Raw genomic sequence first — 10,944 nt, forward strand, 5'->3', positions numbered from 1 at the left:
GCAAACAAAATAAAACACGCGACTTCCTGTTAGTCTACAAAATAAAAGCCTAGCGTTGGCCGACCGTCAGAATCAGCAATTTTGTGTCCAGAATAAAAATTCAACACTCTGATGAAAGCCCATTTCTGCCAGGTAATAATTCTGAAAATAATACTTACTTATTTCCTAATTAGTTGTAGTAAATCAAAATTCTGAGATAATCTATCTTGTAACAAATTTTGACTTTCATAGTAGTGAGGTCAAAAGTTCAAGAGTTTGACATATTTATGAAAAAGTCAAAGTGAGGTAAGTCAGATTTAATGTGATAACTGTGATTCAACTCATTTGGCAAAAACAGTCAAATTTCTACCCAGTATTTAATTATCATGACTCCACTTCATATTTTGATTTGGTATCGTAATTTTGGCTTACGATAAGTATTCTCAATTTGTCATTTCAAGTAATAATTTTCTCCATAATATTTCCAGGTTCATCAAGTGATGAAAAATGCAAATCTGTTTTATCTGTGTTAATAAATTGTTGGTGCAAAGTACTTTAACATTTAACTACATTAGAAAATATTGACTTAAAATTAGGTTACATGAGGTTCCAGAGCTTAGTTTAAAATTCACTTTTGTTTTTACTGTAACTTTTGGCATTGATGCATATTGAATAAAAGAAGTTTATTAAAACACAATCAGAACTGTCTACATTAGAGAAGATGGATGAACAGTTAAAAACAGCCTTTATTATTGTGGAAACATCATTAACAACAATATCAGCACACATTGCCTGCACAATGATCAGTCAACTCTATGCTTAGAGAATACATGCAGCAACTTCTGGCTTCCTCAGTACAACTGTAACCACTAAATGAATCAACTTTATGTCACAGATAACAGTAATGTGAAAATGAAGCATAAAAAGAGCCCCATGGGGAAAAAAAGAAAAAAAAGAATCGGACAGGAAATAAGATTGCATTTATTTTTGTTCAATCATAGCAACGAATTGATCGGACAATATCCTTCAATGTTAAACTTTAATTTTGAAACACCCACCATCCTCTTCCGGTATTTATACAGCAATGTAGTAACTTCACGCAGTACGGTCACATGACTGTCACCGACTCTTGACTATTTGTCAGCGCGTGGCCGCATCACCTGTCCTACCTGTGCTGACATGACGGCAAATAAACGGAATGAGGACAGAAAATGTCAATAAGAGAACAGTCACCAGTGTCTTTGATTTTAAACAATACATATAAATATAAAAACAAAACAATGACACATCATTACAATCAAACTCAAATAACTGAAATAATATAAAACATATTCATATGAAGTGTTCTGGAATGTAAACACATGTAGTAAAAACAGTCTGATGCATCATTTCATACTCAATCAGTCCATGGAGCTCAGTGCAGAGTCAGACAACTTCACGTCAATAGTTCCTTCTGAAAAAATCTCTACAACCACTGAGAGGTAAAAAGACTTCCAGTTCAAAGGTTTAATTTACAGAGATAGCAACAAGGTGGAAATCCTACCAGTGTGGTACTGGTGACACTGGAATAAAGACACAGGAATAAGTCCTGGATGCCTCTTTGATTCCTCACATCCTATAAAAAAAATCAACATTAGATTCAAAGAAAAGAGACTGCTGCTCCTCCGTGACACCAAATCCAACCCAATACCTGTTCTCTTTATATTACAGCTGCACAGCAGTCTGAGGCTCCAGGAACATCTCATCCAGAAGTTTAAATGAGTCTGAGAGCAGCTCTGCTTTCAGAAAACATAACCTGCCCCTCAGCCTCTTTTTGATGGTGTCTCTGTGACGCAGCGTGAAGGGCTGCTGTAGCGTTGAGTTTAATATCTTCGACAGGAGTTAGAAACCTCTCTGCTTCTCCAGTGTGATGAAAACACTGGAGTGTTCAGATCCACGACTTGAGTCCAAGTCATGTGATTCCAGTCCACACCTCTGGATTGTTGTATCTTCTGAAACTTTCCTCCGGGTGCTTCCTGTCGCTGGATTGTACACTTTTGTTGCTCAGCACATAAAAGTCTTCCTGATGTTTAATTGGCTGGATCTTTCTCCCAGATGTTTGTGTTTCTGATGCTTTTATGGACTCACTGTAGTTGGGTCAAGCTGTTGATGCCGCTGAGTGGAATGTGCGTGTAGGAATAACCGAAAAGAATCCACTTCCGACTCGCCCGCATGAGTTGACCCACCGGTCGGACCAACAGCAGAGAGGAGAGCGCGACGGTGATTATCAGCCATGTTTGTCTGTAGAGGAGAAGTTTAGATCTGATGTCTTTATAAAATGTTAATCAGGCTCTGAGCCACAGCAAACATGATTGTTATACAACACAACATGTCTACAGTACAGTCCACCAACAACTTCATCAAAATACCAAAAATACTGTCTGATTTCTAAAAAGTCAGTCCATGTAAAGGAGCTTTGACCCTAATGCTAATGTGCTATTGGCTCTCATGCCGGTGAACTAATACTAAATGTAGGTCCTTACTATCCTTACTGAAGCTTTATCTTGACGCTCGTCAGACTCCCTCGTATCCAAAACACTTCCAAAATAAATCCACGAGTCCACTTCTTGATTTTAACTGTTTACTTGAAAGCTTAAAGCAACATTACAAAACGTTAGAAATGTACACAAATAAACTTTCCACATCGTAAAGAAAGTCTGTGGAGAGAGAGAGCGAGGTCAAAATACTAAAACGCTCCAGTCTCCTTTCTGTTCCTGCTGACCCCGCTGCTGACCCTGTTCCTATGGCAACCAGGTTAACTGATGGGTTTTTTAAATAACACAATAAGAGTCCTATCTTACTCATACACTATGGATGAAATGTACATATTTAAATCTTTCTCAACAATGAAATTACAAACAATAGTTATCTTACTTATGATTTTGCATATTTTTAAATAAAAAATATTCTTACTAAATAAGCTGCATTTAGGCTCCTACACTAAACTAAACTAAAAGTCTTACTCTGAAGAAGCAGTCTGTAAGTTGCCGTCTGGCCCACGAGACAAACTCTGTGATATATTTGCAGGATTTATTGATCAGGACCAATCATTCAATGAGGCAGAGGAGAATTCTGCTGTGTTACATTTTCTACAGTCACTGATAGCGGTGATAGATTTCTCATTTTAGGTCAGACTGGATGAGGCTAAACTAAACTCCTTGTAGGAAACCTGTACATTTTGCAGACATGGGAAAACTGATTCATCAAATAGGGACGAAAATATGATCAGAATCCTTCTCGAGTCATCGGACTTGACCTTTGACACTTACTCTGTGAGATAAGGTTCGTCTCTGTCAGCCTCTTCCTGTTGTCTCCATAATGTAAACATGCGTTCAGCCAAACACTGACCTGCTGTGGAGGGGAGAAGAACTGCATCACAAACACAATCATTTGAAAACGTACCTGTGACTCCGGCCGTCAGGTAGATGTGGTGCAGTATCTGCTGTGCGTTACCTCTGTTTAGTCTGCCGTCACTGGTGGAGGCACAGCTTCCTGTCAGCGGGTCACATGGACACTGGTCATCACAGTGACACCTCTCGGCACAGGACAGACCGTAGAGGCCAGGAGGACACGCTGACAGATGGACAAAGACGAGGATGACATTAATCAGAAATTATTTATCTAAATCACTGAGGTCACTACCTGAAGAAATAACTCAAAATATTAACGTCACATTCTACCTCGTGTTGTGTGTTCCCACCTTGTTCACAGAAGTTGCCATGGAAACCAGGGGGACACATGCAGCGTCCGTTGACGTGGTTACACAGAGCTCCATTAAAGCATATGCAGGTGTGTCTGCAGCCGTCACCATAGTGACCTGGCGAGCATTCTTTACCAAAGAGGAAGAAGAGAGTGATACAGAGGGTGATCTCAGGTGCTTTAATGCACCGTCTGGAAGCCGTGTTGGAGGTGTGCACCTGCTGAAACAACCACTGAACAAGCTTTGATGAAGTCCATCATCAGACATGATTAGCTGTATGTTTTAGTTTGTTCTTTGTTCTGAAAGGACCCAGTGTAGGAGCCAAAGTGAGTATTAGATTGCACATTTATTTATGTTTTGGTTGTGCACATTCTTGTGATTATGGTCGTTTCCGGTGATGGTGAGGGGTGTGGTTTTCATTCATATATTCACCTGTTCACTGGCAGCGCAGGTTTTTTGAGACAAAGAGGGTGAGTGTGGCTCCGATATTTTTCTGTTGACCATCACGACTCATTTTGTTTATAGTTATTCGGAACGCTTTTGTTTATCATCATTGGTTAAAATAAATAGAAAGTTGGAAAGCGTATCTGGATCTCAACATGTATTTTTTTGTAAGCTACGCGTCACAGGTAAGAGTCTGCTCAGCCTCTCAGCGGCCGCTATACCCAGAAAAGGTTTAAAATATGAAACTCTGACCTCTGAGAAATACTAGAACAGCTGTTTCACATGCACAAAAATCTACCCTCAGACAGACACAGAGGATGAGAAGGTCAAACCTGCAGGTGACATGCATGACATGTGTGAGTGTTTATGGCTCCTGGTTACCTTGGCTGCAGTTTCTTCCTGTCCATCCAGCAGCACAGACACAGCCATCTGCAGCACAGACAGACAGACGGAGCAGCGTCAGCGTGTCAACAAAAAGACACACAAACAAATGCAGATTTGCTTTCGATGAAGCAAATCATTTATCATAATTTAAAATCATTTGCATAGCTATCGAAGGAAATTAAACTTCCAAGCACAGATCTCGTCAGGTACCTACAGCTCAGGGATTTCTTATTAAAACACAAGGATTGGGCTGAAGTTGTTAAGCCAACGCTAATTGAAGAATTGTTGATAAAAGTACAAATAGGAAAGTGGGATAAACTAATAAGCTGTTGCTACCAAATATTCTTGGGCATGAATTTGAATAATACTACACAGATCAAAGAAAGATGGGAAATTGATATTAATTCCAGCATTTCATGCGATATGCGGGAGGAAATATGTACTGGTGTACATTTGGTAACTAATTCGAATGTATGGAGGGAATTCAAATGGAAGATTATCATGAGGTTCTTTAGGACACCTGAAATAATGGCCAAATTTGACAATATACATTCAAACAAATGCTGGAGAAACTGTGGCCCACATATTGGCAATCAGATCCACACATGGCTGTGTCCGAAACTGGAAAGTTTCTGGAAAGAAGTGTTTAAAACACTTAATGTAGTGTGTGGGGTAAATATTGTAAGGGACCCAATGGTGGCTTTACTAGGTCTATTTCCAAAAGGCATCAATGGAAGAGCCGAAACATATCTTGTACAAATACTATTAGCAACAGCGATTAAATGCATCACAGTAAAGTGGCTGAAGCCTGATCCTCCGACATACAGTATGTGGATTGGAAAAATAATGGAAGTATACCAAATGGAACAAATAACATACTCCCTGAGACTTCAAAAAGATATATTCACTAGAAGGTGGAGCCCTGCAATGGGTATACTGTTATAGTGAGGAACCCATTTGATCTATATTATTGATCTGATATCTATATATCTTTTTTTTTATTCTATTTTTATTTTATTGTATTTTGTCTATCCCATTCTGTTGTATTTCATTTATTATTTTTTCTTTCTGTCACTATAGCTCTGCCCTCATTTTTATTTCGTAATTGTTATCATGCCCCTATAAGCACTAAGTTGTAAAATTTTGAGGGGAAAAAATAGCAGATATGATGAATGTGATTTTGTATATATGTTCTGAATGAAACTGAAATAAAAACTAAGTTAAAAAAAAATGAAGGCAACATTAACGTACTGGCAGCCACTGTTAACTCCATCAGACATGCTAGCTCATTCACAGTTTACAAAGCAGTTTAATGACACTGTGATACATCGATCACTCTCACTTTGACCACCACCTGCTGCAGCTGAGCTCCACCTCCACACTTACTGGCGGTGCAGACTCCGTGGGGGCCGCAGGCTGGCGGCTGACACACCAGAGAGTCGCAGGCGGCGCCCCGCCAGCCCTCCCGGCACTGACAGCGTCCGTCCACGCAGTCTCCGTGTCCGCTGCAGTTTGCCGGCCGGCAGCGCCGCTGGTGAACGCACAGGATGGTGGATACACGCCGGCCGCAGCGCCACCTGCTGTCTGATTCACTGGGAGCGGAGGACGAGGCGTGGAAGACAAAGATAGATTACATTACTAGTATCACCACTCCTCCCTCCACCACTTCCACTAATAGACAAATAGTGATATTTATTAAGGCAGCATGTTTTCCAAGTTTACAAAAGTATTTACAGGATAATAAACTTTATTTCAGTGGCACCGAGATGAAGATTTAAATAAAATATTAGCCAAAAGCAATGAGGCAGGCATCGTATCAGAGTCTACTGATTTAAAAAATCACTCAGATCACTTGAAGTTGAATTACAGACATCTGGCAGACATTTTTGTCAAAAGCCACTTATGACATGCATCTTTATCCATATATCAAAACAATAATCGTCACATTTATTAGACATTAGGAGATGTCACTTACAGGAGAAGCCCAGCAGCACTATGTCTCAGTCTCATGTGACGACAGGCTGTGGGTCCATCCCATCACCTGACAGTCCCCTCACATGTTCAGTATTTTCACTCACATTAAAAATAACCCAGAAAAAAACATGAACAGCAGCAGAACCCAGAAACTCTGTCATTTATATATTATGAACTGAAATACTGCAGCACTCAACTGTAGGCAGTGTAACTGAAGTTAATCAATACATGTCATAACGCCGTTTGTCCACTGTCTCAGGGACAGGCTGCTCTTCACTCAAAGCTTATTAAAGCAGCTGTGTGCTGAAAGTTAACTTGATGTATATTTGCTTTTCCTTTAAGCCTTTTCTCTTGTAAAAAAAAACATTCTGTATGAAAACAATAATGATAAATCAAATCTCAACTTTGTTTGACTTGAAAATTTCTCTTGAAGTGCAGTTGCAGTGGTTGTTTTTCTCCCATCGGCCAGAGGGGGGAAGTAGCGAGATCATTTCCACGATTGAAAACTTGGAGAACCCACACAAAGGGGAGATATACTGGATGCTTCATACAAAGTCTTTTTCAAGCATGATGTTGGTTTTACGAGAGCAGGCTGAGGTGCGTGAGGATGAGCATAAAGAGCAGCACAGAGCCGTTTCCCTAAACCTTTCCACGGATGAGACAGCCCAGACTGGGGATATGTTATGTATCAAGTCTCATGTCTGCAAACAAAGAGAAGTTCTGAACAGTCAACTTCTTTTCCATTTAATTCAGAGACTAGAGCCCAGAGAAACAAGGAAACATGGAAAACTGGCTGCTGCCTGATGATGATGATTAAGTTTCCGCACTGACAGCTAGCTTGTTGAACAGCTGAATTTCCCTTCTTTGTCATCTTTGTAGGAAATGAACAGACTAACACTGATTTCTTGACCATGTTTCTTGCTGTGTGAATGCGTGAAACTGAAACTGAACAGATAATTCTGCTGATTTTCAATTCAGATTTTCATCATAGTTAATAAAATACAAAATGCAGACTCTTCAAAAGCATTTCCAGTACAGTAAAGTTCAACTTGAGTTAGCTCACCATAGGTCAGTCGGGTAGCTGGCCAACGTGCCATTGATCACAAAGTTGGAAGACCCGCCTCCGTCCAGATTGATAGCATTGATGACCCCGTTTTTCTTCAGGAACTCTGCCACCTCCCAAAGATTCATACTGCTCATCAACGAACAAACACACGAGTCCCATGAATGCTACGCTGGGCTATAGTACTTCTGCTAGGTGCGTGTTTAATATATATGACCTACAACAAGCTGACAAATATCTGTATGTCACGAAGGTGAGGACAGACAGATGTTTGTCCACACAAAGCAGTGTTTCACATGCTGCTCCGGTTTAGTAAAATAAGACTACTAGTCTACAGCCACGCTAGCAGCCCTGTGAGGCTCGTTACACTCCACAGAGCAAAATATATGGGTATAAATAAACGTTACCCTCTTTTTTCAGTCCGTCCTTCCACATGAAACAGGACCAGGTTGCCACTGGCATCGTGACCCACCACCGTCCTCGCTGACAGCAAGTCCACAAAATCGCGGAACACATCTGTCACAGTACAAAGAAGTGTTTTTTTTTTTTCAGGTTTAACACTGAAACAAATGAAAAGCTTGTGGTATTAAAATAAATATTTCACAATATCCTCAAAACTCTACAATCCCCTTTCCAAAGAGGAGGCACGCTTTGTAAAACATGAATAAGACAAGATCATTTGATAATTCTTTTTGACATACGCTCAATTGAAAACAATACAAAGACAATATATTTAATGTCTGACATCATCAACCTCATTGATTTTTGTAAAAAAATTACTTATTCCGATTCAGTGATTGAATGTCAATATGAGCAGCACAGGACTTCCATACTTGCTGCCCACTTTTTAAAATAAATCACCCCTGCGCAAACTACAAACACCACTACTACTACTACTGCAGACCAGTCACTACAGTAAATGCTTCCAAGTATGAGCGTTACCCTGGTCTACCAGCCTGTCACATTCGACCTTCAGGCTTTGGTTGATGTAAACCTCGCCGTTCCTCAACAGCCACACCACGCCGCTGACCAGCTGGACGAACGGGTTGGACCGGTCCAAAACATCCTCCTGTGACAGATACCTGGAGAAGCAGCCACATGAGCATTTGTTATCTTATAATCATGACTTTTTTGTCAGGATTTCTCTTACCCAAACACCAGGCTGCCATCCTTCCTGATGCCAAACTGGGCGTTTTGCACCCCCCCGCTGTCCCTCACCATCCTGCCATCGCTCACCACGTTGCCCAGACACAGGCCGCGAGTGGTGTCGAAGAAGCCGGCATTCTGGGCGTACAGACACCCAGCAGCGATGGCCGTCTCCTCCACTGTCGCCAGCTGGCTTTTCTCGCAGCCGCCTGGGCCGCCAGGCTCCAACACCGACAAGGTCCTCAGCGGGTCATGAACCACCGTCATGTGACCTGGAGACAGTGATGTTTCAAAATAAGATGACACTTGAACACTTGATCCACTTATTCAAGCACGGTAAACGCACCATTACTGCTGACTCCATCACTGACCATAGATCCAGCGGGGCCGGCCCAGCCTGCCTGGCATGTCTAATATGAACACACTGGACTTGGCCACTGGGAGCGTATCGTGGCTATTGGAAGGCCAGGTCTCATATGGCATCCTGCCACGGGCCAGAGAAGGACAGTCCCTGACGTGGCGATGAGAGTGGGAGGGGCCGTGGCCCTCAGCGTATGGCAGCAGAACGTCATCACCTGTAGAGTTTCTGTGGAGAGAAATTTACAATGCAAAGCACTTTTCACAAAAGGGTTTGTTTCAAAGTGATCCGTTCAGTCTCAGAACTGCAGGGGCTCAGATTAAAACACACAACGTGACGGAAGCCTGGCCAGCATTAATGAAGGTAACGTGTAGAGATAAAACAATGAATTGATTATTGGCTATTGTGTTAATCACTTAAATGTCCACATCAGCAAACAATAAAATAAAAGCACTAAAATTATGCAGATATAAACAGAGCCTGCCCTACACAGAGACAACAAAGACATCCCTTATGTCGCACAAAGTGTTATCAAGCAAAATCTAAATACGGTGAACCTAACAGGTGCGTGGTTGCAAATGGTTTACTTCTAGCACACAATATTTTTTACTGAGAATTTCCACAATATTTGGACCAAAGTTAGGCTGTCTGCCACATTTCACCAGAGGACAAACACAACAAAAAAATGTAACAGAGTGCCTTGTCCATCGGTTCGTCACTTTTGTTCACAAAATGTGAGAAATTGTGAAAAATGGCCAAGTGTCACAGCTGACGTCTTACAGTTCAAAAGGAAATATCTCGAGTTTACAATCATAGAGAGAATCAGCAAGTTGTCACATTTGAGAAGCTTTGTTTGACAGAAGTGTTTTTCCTTCATGGCTTTAACGAAAACTTCAATCAGTGATCGCAATTGTTGTTAATTTCCTATAATTATACAGTAACACACACCAAGTGTTGTACTCAGGTGTTGATCACCGGAACCAGACTTGATAGTAGGAATAAAAGTGCATTTACATTTGAGCCCTCAGGCCTTCTTCAAGATCAACAATGAGGGCCCAGGCACTGGTATGTTATACAGGTCACACCCCAGCAACACATGTGATGGCGATCAGATAAACATGTTCCACCATTCAGGTGAAAAACAACATCAAGAGGCATCCAGCAAAACCAAAACCGAAATCACACAGTGACAGGAGCTATAACCAATTAAATAAGGGTTTATTTTACATTAATATCTAAATGATTTTAGCTTTTCAACGCTTGACTTTGGTTTGTTAATAAACAAATGAAATTGTTTTCCCCTGAGAAATTTGCCTTGCTATTTGTTACTTCTGTTTCTTCTTATGGTAAACCACTATGAGCGCTACAGCTAAGTTAGCATGAACATAATCACACACAGAGCTTTTGGTTTCACTTGCTAAAACTATTAACACAAATTAATAATAATACTTACGAAAAATAAGGAATAATCGTCAATTATAAAGTTATACTGTCCGGCTAACTCTCACTGTAACTTAACAAAGCTAACTTAGCTAATTAGCTAAGCTCACTATGCTAACACCTCACCGCGCTGATTTGCTCTCCAGCAGCCGAACCTGGACACACAGTAGCACGAGCCCCACACAGTGGCGCGCGGCTGGGAACGTTGCCATGGTTACAGGGATTCGGGTCCGATGGACGGATGGCGTCCGTGTGTTTGTCCGGTCTGTCCAAACAGATCACAGACAGTCAGCCTCTGAGAGGATGCCGGTTACTTAGCTGGTGGAGCTTTTGGGTTCCACCCCGCATTCCTCAAGAGGCCGACGAGAAAAACTACTTCAGCGTGCCAGTAAACATCCTCCCCACTCCACCTGCAAC

At 41.3% G+C, this 10,944-nt stretch overlaps 1 protein-coding gene across 2 annotated transcripts; it reads right to left on the bottom strand.

The window, feature by feature from the left end:
* Positions 1 to 739: 739 nt before the first annotated feature.
* Positions 740 to 10,855, bottom strand: LOC121611045 (N-acetylglucosamine-1-phosphodiester alpha-N-acetylglucosaminidase-like). Of its 2 annotated transcripts, none has more exons than XM_041943410.1 (12): positions 10,654 to 10,855; positions 9,101 to 9,315; positions 8,734 to 9,001; positions 8,526 to 8,665; positions 7,991 to 8,099; positions 7,584 to 7,712; positions 5,933 to 6,138; positions 4,544 to 4,591; positions 3,719 to 3,847; positions 3,472 to 3,591; positions 3,288 to 3,366; positions 740 to 2,259 (listed from the first exon to the last, which is right to left on the bottom strand). In XM_041943410.1, exons 1-12 carry the CDS (start codon positions 10,737 to 10,739, stop codon positions 2,103 to 2,105), a joined length of 1,686 nt encoding a protein of 561 aa, XP_041799344.1. In that variant the 5' UTR covers positions 10,740 to 10,855; the 3' UTR covers positions 740 to 2,102. The 2 variants fall into 2 exon arrangements, with proteins under 2 accessions (XP_041799344.1, XP_041799343.1); XM_041943409.1 differs by having other exon boundaries at positions 741 to 2,259; positions 3,288 to 3,369.
* Between the last annotated feature and the right edge of the window lie 89 nt (positions 10,856 to 10,944).

This window comes from Chelmon rostratus, chromosome 8 (assembly GCF_017976325.1).
Source record: "Chelmon rostratus isolate fCheRos1 chromosome 8, fCheRos1.pri, whole genome shotgun sequence".
Taxonomy (NCBI): Eukaryota; Metazoa; Chordata; class Actinopteri; order Chaetodontiformes; family Chaetodontidae; genus Chelmon; species Chelmon rostratus.